At 43.2% G+C, this 16,849-nt stretch overlaps 1 protein-coding gene across 11 annotated transcripts in view; it reads right to left on the bottom strand.

The window, feature by feature from the left end:
• Nucleotides 1-16,849, bottom strand: part of ANKRD44 (ankyrin repeat domain 44) — a 140,388-nt gene that overhangs the window by 53,956 nt on the left and 69,583 nt on the right. For all 11 annotated transcript variants that reach the window (XM_054171559.1, XM_054171550.1, XM_054171501.1 and 8 more), the window contains exons 3-8: nt 15,179-15,257; nt 11,174-11,244; nt 6,454-6,654; nt 5,082-5,169; nt 3,205-3,347; nt 1,707-1,919 (exon numbers count right to left, since the gene is read on the bottom strand). In XM_054171559.1, coding sequence (XP_054027534.1) covers nt 1,707-1,919; nt 3,205-3,347; nt 5,082-5,169; nt 6,454-6,654; nt 11,174-11,244; nt 15,179-15,257 — 795 coding nt within the window. The remainder of the gene's footprint in view (nt 1-1,706; nt 1,920-3,204; nt 3,348-5,081; nt 5,170-6,453; nt 6,655-11,173; nt 11,245-15,178; nt 15,258-16,849) is intronic.

The raw sequence follows: 16,849 nt of genomic DNA, 5'->3' as shown, positions 1-16,849 counted from the left end.
AAACAAGCAGAGTTTAAAGCAAAGCAGTCAAAAATTTTACACAAACTCAGATACAGATCTCAGGTCTCCTGGTACCTGCACCAGGACCCTCTGGCAGAGTAACAGTACGTCCCTCTCTGCTCCATCAAGGTGAATCAGTTTTATCTCAAGAGCATTCAGATATCCTAAATGGAATCAGAATTTGTGAACTCAGTCCTAAAACAGGTAAGCAAACAATCTTCAGTTCTTACTTGCTCATCAAAAGTCAAAAGCATGTTTTTAGAATGAGGTTTAATTAAAACCATATTGTAGGGGGAAGGAAATTGCCTAAGAATCAAATAGGTCCTTAACTTACCACTGCTCCTTGAGATAACAATTTGACAGAGCTCCTGAAACTATTTCAGTAGTGGTTCGTGCCTTGAGCAGAGTGGCTGGCCTAGAGTTTTAAGCTGTCGTTATATTTATCACGGCACTGAGAGCTCCTCTACTCAGAATTAATCTCATCCAAACAGTTTAAATGACCAATTCTTAGCATCACTCTGCTTCCATTAAGGATTTAGAATAGAATACATAGAATAGACCAGGTTGGAAGAGACCTTCAAGATCATCGTGTCCAACCCATCAACCAATCCAACACCACCCAAACAACTAACCCACGGCACCAAGCACCCCATCAAGTCTCCTCCTGAAAACCTCCAGTGATGACGACTCCACCACCTCCCCAGGCAGCCCATTCCAATGGGCAATCACTCTTTCTGTATAGAACTTTTTCCTAACATCTAGCCTGAACCTCCCCTGGTGCAGCCTGAGACTGTGTCCTCTTGTTCTGGTACTGGCTGCCTGGGAGAAGAGACCAACATCCATCTGTCTACAACCTCCCTTCAGGTAGTTGTAGAGAGTAATAAGGTCACCCCTCAGTCTCCTCTTCTCCAGGCTAAGCAACCCCAGCTCCCTCAGCCTCTCCTCGTAGGGCTTATGTTCCAAACCCCTCACCAACTTTGTTGCTCTTCTCTGGACACGCTCCAGCAAGTCAACATCCTTCCTAAACTGAGGGGCCCAGAACTGGACACAGGACTCGAGGTGCGGCCTAACCAGTGCAGTGTACAAGGGCAGAATGACCTCCCTGCTCCTGCTGGCCACACTGTTCCTGATGCAGGCCAGGATGCCATTGGCCCACTTGGCTGCCTGGGCACACTGCAGGCTCATGTTCAGTCTACCATCAACCAGCACCCCCAGGTCCCTCTCAGCCTGACTGCTCTCCAGCCACTCTGACCCCAGCCTGTAGCTCTGCATGGGGTTGTTGTGGCCAATGTGCAGAACCCGGCACTTGGATGTGTTCAGTCTCATGCCGTTGGACTCTGCCCATCTGCCCAGCCTGTCGAGGTCCCTCTGCAGAGCCTCTCTACCCTCCAGCAGATCAACTCCTGCCCCCAGCTTGGTGTCGTCAGCAAATTTACTGATGATGGACTCAATGTCCTCGTCCAGATCATCAATAAAGATGTTAAAGAGCATGGGGCCCAGTACTGATCCCTGGGGCACACCACTAGTGACTGGCTGCCAGCTGGCTGTGGCACCATTCACCACCACTCTCTGGGCTCGGCCCTCCAGCCAGTTCCTAACCCATCGCAGTGTGCTCCCATCCAAGCCATGGGCTTACAGTCCTGCTGTACTCATTATTGAGTTTCCAGTCTTCTGAGGTATGCAAAACAGGCTATAGAAGGTTTTACCTGAACATTAACATCTGCCCCATTATTCACCAGCAGTTCAAGACACAGAGCTCCGTGAGTGGAGGCAGCAGCGAAGTGCAGGGGAGTGAATCCATTATTATTGGGCTGATTTACATTAGCACCATAGTCAATCAGCTCATTAACAACAGAATCCTGACCGTTGTAACAGGCAATGTGAAGTGCAGTGTTTCCATAGATGTTCATCTCATCAGTCTGAAAGGAGACAAGGAGACACAGCTGAAGTTGCAGCCACCACCAGCTCACCATTTTACATTAGGCATCACACACTGCAAATGGAACTAGCTGGAGGCTTGACTGTCACAGAGCATATTGCTCAGCAGCAAATTTCATTGACAAAAATATACTCCCAGAGAGTTTCACTTGGAATGCTTTACCTTTACTATTATTAGCTTTTTATCCTGCTGGCAATTTCAAAGCCCTAACAGGCTGGAAGGCTTTTACATGTAAGTGGGAAAGTAGGACAAATAGAAAGCTCACAAACTTATTCTTAAAAAAAAAAATTAAAAGCCCAACTATTGGATTTTTGTGAAAAGAGTCAGGCTTAAGGGTTCTTTCCCCAGGTTTATTTGAGGGAAGTAGTGAAGGTGTCTGAGTGAAGGTATGGAGAAACCACACAGCCATTTACACTTCAATAAGGAACCATTTTGAGCAGGTCAGTATTATAAAGACGTAATTAAGATGATGTTAATTCTTGAGGACCAGGTTAGTATTCAACTGCTGTTCTGGGAAATAGGACAAGACAGATTGCACAAAAGACTCAGAGATGACGGGAATTCTCTTCCACAAAACACAGGTGTCTCAAGGATCCTATCCCCAGTGGTGGAGAAGGTGGAAGTTGAAGACAGTTATTAGCACAGTACTGCTAATAACAGGGAACACCTATTCCCCTTCAGCAGCCTGTGAACATGGGCTTAGTACATTATTTTGCCAGGTCAAGTCAGCTGAAAATGTAAAGGCAAACACAATGGCTTTGTTTGACACCTCTGCCCAACCAGTGCAGGCTCTTCCAGTCACCTCACCGCTGCTTTGAACCTCTGAGCTGACAATATCGCATCAAGAGAAGTCTGTGCTCTGCAAAAAAAATGAGTTCTTTTCCAAGTGAAAACAAACCTTCTCCTCCCCTCTGTCAGCTACAGAGGAAATACAGGTCCCTAAACTTAACCAGCCTGAACTGCTATTAAGTAAAGTATGCAGAGGATAAGTTGAGAGCCAAGAGAAAGTTCATTATTCCATCTTGCTCTGCAGGAACAGCAGATACTTCCTCATTTCTTCAGCAAAGTGGCCTGGAATGTACTGTCCTTATTCCAGAAGGTTTCCTGGCCCTTAAACCAATAAACCACATGGTGGTCCAGAAAGTAGGAAGTATTTTCATGTAGAAGCTCTGCCAATGTCTGTAGCAGCATCCGGAAGGAAGGAGAAAAGATTATCTCCAAACAGGGAGAGATATGGAAGCCACAAGCAGCACATTACCACATACCTCTACCCCCAGGTTAAGGAGATGTTTCACAACATTAATCTGCCCATTGGATGCAGCTGCATGAAGTGGGGTGTAACCCTTCTTGTCTCTACAAGTCACTTCTGCACCATGATTAATCAGTAAGGCAACAACTTCCAGGTGACCTTCAAAAGAAGAAAGACAGTCATCACAGAATTATAGCATGTTTGGGGTTGGAAAGGACCTTTTAATCATGAGTTCACCATCCTATGGCATCAGTTCCCTAAATTCCTGCTTTCTTGCTAAGGCACTGCCCTTCTCACTGCTCTTGCCCAGTGCTCCCATGGTTTTACAAGGGAAAATGAAGCATTCTCCTAAATGTTCTTAAACCTAGCTCTAGGCCTCATCAAAAGAGGCCTCAGCAGTCACACAGATGAAGAGCTGACTTGCCAGATCAATGGGACATCTGTCCTCGGTAGTGAAATGCCTACCCCTGAGTTAGGGTCTCCCTGAAGAATGCAGAGGAAGAGCTGAGCACCTCAAAACACCGCTTGAAACCTACCTGTATCATCCATTTCCTCCTATCCCTGAAGGTCCCAAACCACCTGGGCCTGCTTTCCCAGATAGTGCCCTAGCCACCAAAATTGATCCAAGCCTACTTGAGGAATAGTCCTTACTGTTTGATGCTGAAACAGAGCTGTCTTTCTTCGAATTACTAATTTATTATGTCAAACACCATCTAAAGTCGTGCATCATCTGAGTTGTGCAGCATTTGCATGACAAAGGTGGCTCTGGTTGTGTGCAGGACCCTAGAAACTTTTTGACACCTAGGAAACATTTTGACAAAGTCTAAAGAGCCCCAAGATATTAAAGCACTCAAGAAAGCACATCAGGATTTGCAGGGGAAGATGTTTGGATCTCATTATCTAAATTCTGACCAAATTACACCCCAGACTCCCAAATCCCATTGCTAATTCAGGCCTTAAATGTTACCTACATATTTTGAGAAGGACCTCATGTATTTCTGAAAAGAATTAAGAAATGTGGAACTGCACAGCACAGTGTAAAAGGCCTTTCACCTCTATGGAGGGGAGTTCAGAGACAAATCACACTCATTGGCAAGAGCCTTTCCATCTGTCTGTGTATACAAAACCCCACACAATATGCTTTTCTCACAGCTTGAAATCTCTTATTATCTCCTTTCCAAAAGTGACAGGATTAGAATCAAGATTTTGACAAGGCAGATGAAAGATTTCTTGTCTAAGAGTACACAGCACCTCACAAATTATAACCTGGACTAGACTGCTTGGCCAAAAAAAAAAAGCTCTTGAACAAGTGTGGCCATTACCACAGGCAAGCTTGTTCTAGTATTTTTAAGTCATAATGCCTCATTGTAAGATTTTTGCCTTCAACTTAAAAGGAATAATAAGGTCAGTGATTTAATCAAGCAGTATTTGGTAACACAACTGATGTTTTGAATAAATGAATCAATTGCTTTTCTCCACTCTGGAATAAAAGACAGCAATTTGCTCTGAACAGGAAGAAAGCCCATGAAGCACTTCCTAACAATATCATCAACTAGCTGCTTTTAGCATATCTATCTACATATTACATAAAGTAGTTTTCAAGCCCAAATATACTTCAGGCTGGAATAAGAGGCAGGGTAAAAAGAGCAAAATTAAGAAAAGGAACACAAAAAGCTCACAATTATCTGTGTTACAAGGGAAATCACAGCCAAGTTCTCACCAGCTGCATGACCATGAATGGACAGCATGTATTGAGATCAGCTGAACCCTTCTCTCTTCAGAGTAAACACAATGCTCACTTGCTATGGCCAGGTCTGCTCATGTTCAGTGTAAAACATGCTGTAGGTTTGTCAATAGGACATTAAACAGAAGGAGCAACAGCCCAAGCCTCACCCATGTATGCTGCCCAGTGAAGAGCTCTTCTGTCCTTCTTGTCAAAAGCGTTGATGTTTGCCCCCTTGGCCAAGAGCAAGTTCACCATCTAGAAGCAACAAGGGCAAGTAAGCCAACCCTGTAGATCACACACTCAACAGCTCATAACAAATCATTCTAGCAATGAAGTTCTGACCACAAAATCAAATTGTGAATTACACAGACACTGTTCAAAGCTGTGTGCATTCATGATATGGACCAGTGATGGCCACAAGTAACCAAGACAAGTTCTGTGCCCACAGAGGTGGCTGAGAGCTTTCCATACAATGCTGGCATTTTAGACAGGTTGGTTAACGGATGGAAAGCTGCTTTCCCATTGACAAGCATCCAATATTAAATGCAAGAACAATCGGGGTTGTAAAGAAAGAAAATTGAATGAAAAACTCATTCAACAACTGTCCTTTTTCAGGAAAGCATTCTAAAATCCTGAATTAGAGAGCTGGATCCTTGCCTTTGTACACTGCTTTGCCACAGAGATCAGCTAATAACAGCTTATATCCAATTAACATTTCTGCTAAGCTCTACCCAAAAGAGCTTTAGATGATGATGGCTGGACTCAAGCACTACTACTTCTTTCCTCTAGTGAAGCATTTTGAAGGGCAAACACCCCTATCTTTTTACAGGGACTACTATTCCTCTTTCTTCTTTTAGTTACAGCACTTTTAAGCAGAGAAGCCTAATGTTCCAGTCCAAGAGTTTTCATTCCAATTCTAGATCTTCAGGTATCGAATAGGCAAACAAGGATCCTTTCATCTGTACTTAAAGACACTAACAAAAACCCTTAATGGGCTTTATCTACAAATGTATGGGGGTTTTCATACAGAAACAGTGATCAGACTAGAAGGGTTTCCTTCTATAAGATAAGTAGAATAAACAGAAGCACATTTTATGGCTGAACTTGATAATCTTAAAGGTCTTTTCCAACCAAAATGATTCTATAATCCTATGATTTTCAGCAGACTGACTGTACCTCACACAGCCAGAATCCATCAGTTTTCCTTTTTTTTCCATTCTGCCACTCCTACTTTCACAGGCATTCAAGCTCAACAGAGCCAGGAAGATACTTGACTTGCCAGAGCAGCTGGCACAGCCAGCTCTCCAAGCTTGCACAAACATCTCACTGGCATCCTGGCAATGCACTGGTACTTTCCAGCCACTGTCTTGTTTCTGCAGGTAAGAAATCTGCTCCCAGTTTGCAAAGTAGTTGACAGACAGAATTCATGGGGCTCAGGGAGAAGAGGCTCAGCCTAGACCCAGCCACATCAGCTCAACAGTTTGAATGATGACAGCAAAGGAACAACCCAAGGATCAGTTATGCTCTTCAGCAACCCACCTCAATGTGGCCATTGAGAGCTGCGTGGTGCAGCGCTGTCCGCCCGCCCCGGTCAGAGACATTGACGCTGCTCAGCATGGGGATGATGACTTCTGCACACTTCACTGCCTTGTTGGCAGCTGCCACATGCAGTGGGGTCTGCCAGTTCTTGTCCCGAGCATTGACGTCAGCTGAGTGCTTGATCAATACTTGCACTGCTTCCTGCAATGGCAACAAGGTTACATGTGTCTGCTCTGCCCTGCCAGTCTACTGGGTCCAGTTCTGGGTTCTCTAGTTCCAGAGAGAGGGAACTACTTGAGAGAGTCCAGAGAAGGCTACAAAGATGCTGAGGGGCCTGGAGCATCTCTGTGAGGAGCAAAGGCTGAGAGACCCCCACCATACTGGAATTCTGTGATATCCTGACATTATCAAGGCTTTATACATGCTTTCATAAAGCATCATCACAGCAAACTAACAGTGTTGGTGTCTAACTAGATGAGAAAGAAGACTTGGAAATTAGTGATAAACGGATTGTTGTTGAAAGGGAAGGTGCAGTGAGGGGGGGTTTCAGTTCCCCTCCTGGGTCTGAGGCTATCTTCATTAACGACTTGGATAATGGGATAGAAAGTGTGGTATTAACATTTGTAGAGAACAGGAAGCTGGGAGAGACTCGTTAGCTTGGCAGAAAGTGGAGTCAGAACACCTAGATGATCCCCAGACATCCCTTTCAATCTCTATCATGCTGTGATACCCACAGCCAAGTGATTCAATACATGGCTGAACTACATCACAACCCAACATCTCCCAGTTTGATTTTAGGAAGTCCAAAGCTGCCTAAGCTGAGATCCTAACTTGTTTGATTCATTAGCCATCAGGACCTCAGTCATCATAACCATGGTCTCATTGAAGAAATTAATGTCTTTACTTGAGCTCATTTTTACAGAAATTATTTACAAAATTAAAAGCACATCACTTGGGGCTGTAAAATCATAGCAAACTGCTGTCAGTTTTACTTAGAAGCAGGAAAAAGGAGAAAATAAAGCAGAATATGCAAAAGAAAACTTTTCACTTTACAAAAACATGGGAATCACTTGCAAGGGTTGATGCTGGGTGTCTCCATGTTAGCATTAGCATTCCTTCCCTCCCCAAGGGCTAAGCATAGGCCAAGGGTCTTCACTGCAACATCCATTCTGTCAAACAACATCTTTAAAGGTTAATTTTGTTGGTTAGAAGTGTCTGTTTCCCAGTGAGAAAATGCACTGTTCTCTCTTGAGAGACAGTCTCACTGGAGAATTCACAATCAGTTCTTTTCTGCTTTTCCTCATGTGTCTGCCAGTAAGTCAGTCAGAGGAAAAAAAACAAGTCTCTCTCAAAATTACATTTTGTTCTTCTTCTTTTTTTCTCCCACAAACAAACAAAATACAAAGGAACCACTGGGACACATCAGCATTGAAGTAGCCCTCTCTGCTAATTCCAGCTTACAGCTGGAGAGCCCAAGTTACAGGACTTTATTCTTCCATAAACTGAAAAGTTTTCTAGTGAGCCCAGACAAAATTTTATTAATAAACAACAAATACATACAAAGTGTTTAAATAGTGCTTTTCTGTCTGGAATGGCCCAGGAGAGCGCCTGTGACCTGCATCAACAGCACATCCTTTACTAGGAGCTTTAGCTCTTAGTCCTCAACCCATCTCAGCAACCTCATTTTAGAACAGAATAGAATAGAATAGACCAGGTTGGAAGAGACCTTCAAGATCATCGCATCCAACCTATTATCCAACCTACCTAATCAACTAACCCATGGCACCAAGCACCCTATCAAGTCTCCTCCTAAACACCTCCGATGATGGTGACTCCACCACCTCCCCAGGCAGCCCATTCCAATGGGCAATCACTCTCTCTCTGTAGAATTTCTTCCTAAACTCCAGCCTAAACCTCCCCTGGTGCAGCTTGAGACTGTGTCCTCTTGTTCTGGTGCTAGTTGCCTGGGAGAAGAGACCAACCTCTGCCTGTCCACAACCTCCCTTCAGGTAGTCATAGAGAGCAATAAGGTCTCCCCTGAGCCTCCTCTTCTCCAGGCTAAGCAACCCCAGCTCCCTCAGCCTCTCCTCATAGGGCTTGTGTTCCACACCCCTTACCAACTCACAAAGTGTCCTCTAACAGATCTATTCAGATAGTGACACTCTGGCAGCATCAAGAGTGATGTATCATTGTTGAGGTCTCCACAGGATTTTGGTCTTTAAGTTACAAGCCTATTTTGAAAGGAATTTAAATGGGATTCACAGGAGACCTCCCCAGCTGGGACATGAGGTCAGCAGGAAGAGTCACGCACTTTGACTCTTCAAGAAGGAAGAAAAAAGTTAAAGGGGAATTTTTAGAAGTAAACAGAAAGGACTGAAAAGTCTGAGCTAAAAATATTGAGACTTTTTCAAAATACTATTAGCACATTTTTGTTTACATCTGCAAATCTGCTACTCTATCACACTGGGGATCAAAATGTTAAAATCCTTATGGAAAAGTTTAAACTTTATTGCTGTACCCCTTTTTATTAACCAAATTTCTGTACATGCATGCAGCCCACAGCTACAGTGCAAGCTTCTGCATTCAGCATCTCCAGCTATCCCAAGTCACCAGCGTGAAATCCCTTTGTCAAGGCTGAAAGCTGATCAATCCATTAACAATCCTGCATGGGGACATCTGAGGGTTGTTGATTTGTAAACAGGCATTTCCATTCCTAAAGCCCACTTGAAAAAAACTTCAGACTTAAGTAAAAACGTGTTCATGGTTTTAATCAGTTCCAAAATGGTGCTTGCCAGGAGACAGCTTCCGAATCCTGCGAAGGCTTCATAGCAAAAGATTGATAATCACAGTATCACAGTATCACAGTAACTAAGGTTGGAAGAGACCCCAAGGATCATCAAGTCCAACCTGTTCCAACAGACCTCACAACTAGACCATGGCACCAAGTGCCACGTCCAATCTCCCCTTGAACACCTCCAGGGACGGTGACTCCACCACCTCCCTGGGCAGCACATTCCAATGACGAATGACTCGCTCAGTGAAGAACTTTTTCCTCACCTCGAGTCTAAACCTCCCCTGGCACAGCTTGAGACTGTGTCCCCTTGTTCTGGTGCTGGTTGCCTGGGAGAAGAGACCAGCCCCCTCCTGTCTACAACCACCTTTCAGGTAGTTGTAGAGGGCAATGAGGTCACCTCTGATCCTTCTCTTCTCCAGGCTAAAAACTTAAAACTCATAAGTGATCATTCTTAAAGTACTGGAATGTCAAAATCCACTATTGGTCAACTTCTGGACCATGAATTTATTTCCTATTATCAATATGAACTATGAATTCACCTAGTGCTGTCTACTGCCATTACTGCCAGTTTCGTCCTGTTGAAGCTGCACATTTGTTGGCTTCTGTCATAAAGTAAAAGCAGCACTGGAAGAGCCTCAAAGCACTGAATCTTTTTTTGAAATTATGACCAAAAGTAGCAATTGTCATAGAAATAACAAAGTAAAAAGAACCAGGAAAAGAAAGTTATGTGTGTTTATAAAATACATCACAGACTACAAAAAGGCACCACATGCTGGTGCCTTCCCCTCCTGCCTCACTATTGCCCCCTGGGCTATCCTCACTTTGATGTGCCAGAGCTGCCAGCACCTCATTGTGCAAATGGCCTTCAGCTGACAAAGAGTTAAGGATGAGACACAAAGCCACAGAAGGCATCCATTTTCTGTTAGGACTGTCACTGACAATGAAAATCATGTAGTCTGACGCACCCAAAAAAAGAAACCAAGCACACTGCAGTTCCTGCATCAGAAAGATTGTGGCTGTGTTTTAAGGCTTGAGCCTGACCTTTGTTTTCCAACATGGCTTTTTGTGTTTTGCCTCATTACAACATTAATACTCCATCAGATATTCCTTTCAGATGGTTTCAGCGGATGCCAGCAGCTGGGAAGCTCTGCCATCAGCCAAACAATGCCCGAGTTCAGAAGCGAGCCCAGGATTCCTGCCTCCAGGCTTGGCAAGCGCTGGGACTGCTACGAAGGTGAATTGAGTCCATCAGTCTCTGGAAGACAGCCACCCTCTGTCTCTTTTTGCAAGTCCTCCCCTCATCCCCAGCAGCCAATTCTGTCTGCAGCTGGGCTCACTGTTAACTAAGTACTAGGGGGTTAAAAGTATAAAGGGAAGTCCAAAGTGGAAAGCCAAGAAAAATGGTGCAGTTGAAAAGAGAGTCATGCCTGAGCTGTAGTTACTGCTGCTTCTTTATGAGACAGTAACAGAAGTACATGATGCCAGAAAATTTCTAGTTCTCAACTAAATGAAAGATGGGCTTACCCTTCTTCATGCATGAATCAAATGCATTAACAGAAAACCTAATGGATGCCTTGAAATGCAATTAACCAAAACAAATTATGTGGCAATAGGTGTTGGATCACATACACATCCACTCCCTTCTGGCACACATCCATATGGATGTATTCCTTCTTTCCTTTCACCACTTGAAGATGATGTGGCCACTGTAGACCACTGTGGACTCCATCCCATTTCAATCCATTCCAAAAGGACGAAAATCAGCCACATGAAGGCTCCAAAGAAGCTGTAAGTGGTTTGGAAAAGCTGGCCTCCAGCAGCACTGCCAAAGGTCCTTGCTTGCATCACTGCGCCATCTACTACAGATCTCCATTTCCCCCAGCTTGTAGCTTCTGTGCAAAAGCAGAGTAACCAAATCTTACTCACTTCACTTCTTGAAGCAACTGCTCGATGGAGAGGAGTCAGCCACATGTTGTCCTTGGCATTAACTCGAGCACCTGCAAGTGAAGAGGAGAGGTTAAATCCATGCCTTGGGTATGACTGGGAAAGAATTGCCCAGCTCTTTCCCAGTAACAAGAAATGAGCTGTATGTGGTACTCCCCATGGCTCTTCTGGCACCCTGCTCTCCTTGGGAGTGCATTCCCATATCCCAGAGAGAGAGAGCAGCTGAAGTATGATTTGGAAGAAAGGAACTGGATAGATGAGACTGCCATCAGACTGCATTGTCTACCAACACAACAGAATCAATGTGTCTTGTAGGGGATTACATACTTATGTATGTACATGTATGTCTATGTGTATGCAACAGTGATGAGCTGATACAGTGCTCAGAACACTGTTGTTTGAAAGAAATAGTAAAGATATTCACTGATGGGACAACCTAGAAAGCAAATCTAGTGAAAAGGACTAGAGAAACTCACTTTATAAAGGGCTTAACCTGAAAATATCATACCTCTCAGATCTGCTGAGAACAGAACTAGTTGGAGAAAACTAGCACAGGCAGAAAAATTTGAGTGAAGCACAACTTGTCATGCACATAGGCTGGATGAGCCTCTGAGCTTCACAAAGAAAGGAATTCTTAACCTTCATTTTGCACCATAAATTAAGTGCATACAGACACCTGTAATTAATAAATCACACTGAATAAGTACTTTCTGAGTGCTGTTTCTCAGGAGTATTAAGGTGCTTGCTTCTAATCACAGCAGTTACTGGGAACTACGCTAGACAATCAAAGAAGGAACAAGTTCTTTCATATTTCCACAAGCTGGCAGAGATTTTTTTGGCTTCAAGAAAAAAAAGCCACTCTCATAACTATGGCAACAGTTAGAGGCACTCCTCCCATCTCGCTCAGCCTGGTACCTGGTACAACCTGTCCCCTGAAAAAAAAAACTTTGGAAAAGGCAATGGTTTCAGAGAGTTTTCGAATTAAAAAGCAAGGAAGCTGTTAGCTTCTTTTCTTTCCATGTTGCAGTTGATAGGCTTTGGTATCTTGCTCTTTGCCTGCACTGCCTGAGGCTCTGGAGCCTCAGAATTCAACAACCTCCTCCACCACCAGGAAGCTGACAGACAGGACTCCAAGGCACCTTACCTTTACTTGATTTGGCCCACTGGGGGGTCTTGGGAGTGCAAACTGCCTAGTTGAAATTATAATGCTTGCCAACAAATACCTCTTTTTGTGTTTGGAAATGTATTTTGTATTTGGGATTCTGTCTTATGTTCTTAACTAGGGTTTCTTATGGTTTCACTAACTCTTACAAGCAGATGGTGGTGACTCAGAAAAGCTTATGTGTGGAGCAGCAAAGCATAACAAAGACATTCCTCAGTATTCAGTAACTCCAGTGGCATTGGTGAACACAAAACAAGACCAGTATAAATAAAATAATACATAGTGTGCCATCAGCCTTCTCTTCCTCTGCTGTGTTCCACATTCCTTTACCTCCCTGGGGCTCTTTATGTTGCAAAATGAGATTGCTCTTACATACCTAATGCAGTGCATCAGCTGAATATACTCCTATTTCTGCTTTTGAAGAGCTGCACAGTCCAGCTGTTGCCTGTTACAGAAGCTGCTGCTGCTGTGCATTTACTGAGGTGCACATTTTCTGAAGAGATATTTTGCAAAGTTTCCCTCCATACTGCCCTTTTCCTTCCCCAAAATTCAGCTTCTAGGTTCCCAGTAGCTCCTTGCAGGCAACAGTTAATGACAATGAAAACCCTTCACCAGCACTGCTGTTCTCTTTCAGGGATGGAAAGTATCTGCCATTTTAGAGATTAAGTGGATGCACATGAGCAGCAATGCTCATCTTTTCAAAGCTGTCCTCTACACTTCATGAATTTGAGCATCCATCCTGTGACAGCTCTTTAAAAGCACTAAGTAACAGAGAAATCCAGCTTTAAAGACTAAGTGCTCCACAATACACTAAGGTGCCTAAAATGAGCACATCCAAAAAGCAGAAGCTTAAATTTTGAAGTCCAACCCACAACATTTCCCCAAAGCCACCCAGAAATTCAGTATCCATCTCTTCACTCTGGACCAAGCACCTTAACCATGTTTCAGTGGCCTTCCTCCAAAATTCTGTGAATTAATCTGTGCATTTGTAAGGACAAAGAGTGCTCGTAATACACCCAAAATGTTGTATATGGTGCTCTTCACAGTTCAGTCTTTCTTGAAAAGATAAGCTGCTTTAAAGACTCCCTTAGTATCCTTTCAGCCAGCCACAGTAGTCATCCACCCCACAAAATATCCATTTTAAATCAAGCCATCTCCACAGAAAAGCCTCTTCTCAGCGCCTGCCCTAGGAAGGGCTGGACCTGTGGGTCTGAATGAAAGGCTTGGCTGTTTGATTTGCTCTGTGAGGCTGAAGTACACAACATAACATCTAGAATTACAGATAAAACCAACAGAGAGGAAACTTTCTGTAATCCACTCTTCTTTAACATGCCTGTTCTGGAATCTTTGCCATCTTGTACTCTCAAATTTTTCTGCCAAAAGAGGAAATGAATCTGAAATTGCCTCTGTTCTCTGGAGAGCCGAAATAAACAACCTGATGCTGGCTTTCAGGGATAGAGTTACCATCTCTTGATCCTAACCAAAGTACAATTTTCCATCCAGCACATCTGCCAGACCCACAGGTCCCTAATAAACCTAGATTCTGCAGCCCAGATCTCCAAAATTAGGGACAGCCAACAGAGGAAGGAAACTCTACTCTTTAACCTATTATTGACATTATTCATGTGCAACTTTCCAACTCCTGCCATGAGACATAGAAAAATATAAGGAATGCCCCTCAAAAGACTCTTTTTTGTGTCATGTCTTTTGCCACTACAACAGTTTGGAAGTAATACCTTTCTTTGTTTGTTTACATACATTCTGTTCTCCAAATCTATTCCCCAAATCAACTTCCTAACTCTTAGACTCAGGCTTCTAACATAAATACCACTTACAATTCATTCAAACTCATCCATAATTCTTTTGCCACTATTCCATAACAGTTTTTGCTCAACAGGGATCAAGGCTGCATTCCCAATGTATGCTTTGGCGTGTTTCTGAATTCACAAATACCAACAGTTTGAATGCTTTACAAGTTTTAAAAAAACTTAAAACCGTCTTGCTTTATTAGCTCTGCCCAGTCACTGCAAGTTTTATGATTCTATCCCCAAATTTAAACAGATTTTCTAGGTGTTACAGTTTGAAACTAAAATGTAGTTGTAAACAGAATTTACCAGAGGTTTCATACAGTTCAAGAGGGGTGGAGTCCTCAGAGTTTACATTATAATAATGGTAAGTTCATCTAATTCAACTGCTCTGAAGAATAACAACAACAGACAGGTTAAAAAGTCATTCCACTGGAGTATTGAAAACCTTATAGCTTGCAGCTGAGTTGTTTTGTGCTCTCTTGGCTGCTGGATCTTGCTGCTTTGCTTGTGGGGTTTGGGCTGTGATATCTTCCTTCCAACCTTGGGCCTTTTCTATTTGGTTTCTGTAAGACGTACAAGGGGAAAGGGGAGGCCAAGCTTTTTTGGGGGCACTCTGTCCCTAAGGGGGTTGGCAAGGGGACCTTGTGTGAGCTGTTAAACTGTGTATGTGTGTGTATATATACACATAAATACATTTTGTACATGTTTATTGCATTTCATACTGTTATATTTAGGGTCTTTTGCAAATACAATTCCATTTTTACTTCCAAATTATGAGTGTGGTGGATTTGTTCTCTGGGGGCAGATTTACCGAAAGATAAATGATTGGAGGGGCATCTCATTCAACCCATAACACTAAGCCTGCAACAACTGCAGTCAGACCTGTGAAATTCGGAGCTGACATTCCCCAAAGTATTCTTTGTAGCTTTGAAATTAGCTAATTTACAAGTTGATACCACTTGTAGCTTTGAAATTAGCTAATTTACAAGTTGGTACCAGTGAGGGACACCACCTTACCTGACAAAATGAGCAACTCAATGATGTCTGCATCCCCCAGGAATGATGCAACATGAAGAGGGGTTCGTTTCTCAGCATCCTACAAAACCAGAGATTGGTCACTTATAAAACACAATCAATAACTGCAAGTGTTATCATTAAAGAGCTATGAATTTATACAGAGAGTGCTTGGTTTTCAAACTCCGTGTATTTCTGTTTGACAAGGACAAAATTCAAGGGCTGAACAACACACTTCCTCCCAATAATCCTCTACTTCTTTATCACTTGGTTTCACCAGACCATACAGAAATATTGCCTTTACTCTGACACCCTGAGCACAGGAAGATCAGATCAAATCTAAAGTGAGGAAAGACAGCATCTTTGGGTCTCTTTGGGAAACTTTTTCCACTCTTCAGTACTGCAGCGACATAATTCAGATGCTTCTGGACATCAGCCTTTGTAACGCATTTTGCATCAACAACATAAAACCAGACTGCTCAGAAGGAGAATGGTTTGGAACCATATACAAGGACAAGCAGCAGCCCTTGTAATCTACAAAGACTGTTGCAGATAATTTCACCTGGCTGTCTTCAGCAGCTCAAAATGGGCCCAGTGGATACCTTAATCAACCTTTACGTAAAGAAAATATTACCAGTCAGGGCTGAGGCTTTAAACTTAGAAGAATTGCTAATAATGATACATACAACTTCTGAAATATATCTACTCTTACTTGCTTTTTGTAATTTTCAGCCTCAGGGAGTCTGAACTCTAAGGTTTTCTTTTCTGAAGTCAAGGGGTGCAAATGGAGTGTTCCCAAAACACCTTTTTATTTACTGGCTTAACCAAATGATTCCAGAACACTGAGCTTCAAAACTTCTAAACATAGTAATATGGGCAATCAAAGAACTGCTAATCCTGCTAATCATGCATTTGACCCCTGTTTCCAGTCCTAAAAAGACCTCATTTTGGATTCTTAGCCACTAAGATAAAATCTTTAGTTAAACTTATCAAATTACAAGCCAGCAGCATTAAATAGTGTAAGCCGGTAACAGACTTAATACCTCCTGCAAATTATACCACCACAGCAACCCCACCAGGCTTCACATTGTCTCCCTGAAAGATCATTCTGAGCCTGTGAGGTAAAGTATCACCTTAAACATGTCCAAGAGGTTGTAAAACTGCAAGCTGGTCTGAACTATCCTCAAAGTATGTTCTATATGTGAAGAAATCAGTGTGGCAGAATCGTTTGTTTTGTGGATGCAGAAAACTGTTTGCCAGCACTGCAAGGCACAGGAGCCGCTGGACACGAGAGTGAGTTACGTTTATTGTTTTTCAATCCTTCTGCTGCAGTAGGTTTTGACCTCAAGTATTGGCCATGGACATAAAATACTGATTACATGACACCCTGCTTGTCACAGGTCAGCTACCATAGAATTTCACCTCCTCACTTCTCATCTGCTCTGCCTTAGGTGGGCCATATCTGGAATACTGCATCCAGTTCTGGGCTGCCCAGTTCAAGAGAGAGAGACAGAACTACTGGAGAGAGTCCAGAGGAGGCTACAAAGATACTGAGGGGCTGCCTCTGTGAGGAGGAAAGGCTGAGAGACCTGGGGCTGTTGATCCTGGAGAAGACCAGCCTGAGAGGGGATCTGATCAATGCTCAGCAAGAGCTAAAAGGTGGGGGACAGGAAG

Source organism: Dryobates pubescens, chromosome 2 (assembly GCF_014839835.1).
Source record: "Dryobates pubescens isolate bDryPub1 chromosome 2, bDryPub1.pri, whole genome shotgun sequence".
Lineage (NCBI taxonomy): Eukaryota > Metazoa > Chordata > Aves > Piciformes > Picidae > Dryobates > Dryobates pubescens.
The sequence above is the reverse complement of the archived record's forward strand: the minus strand, read 5'-3'. Positions and strand labels throughout refer to the sequence as shown.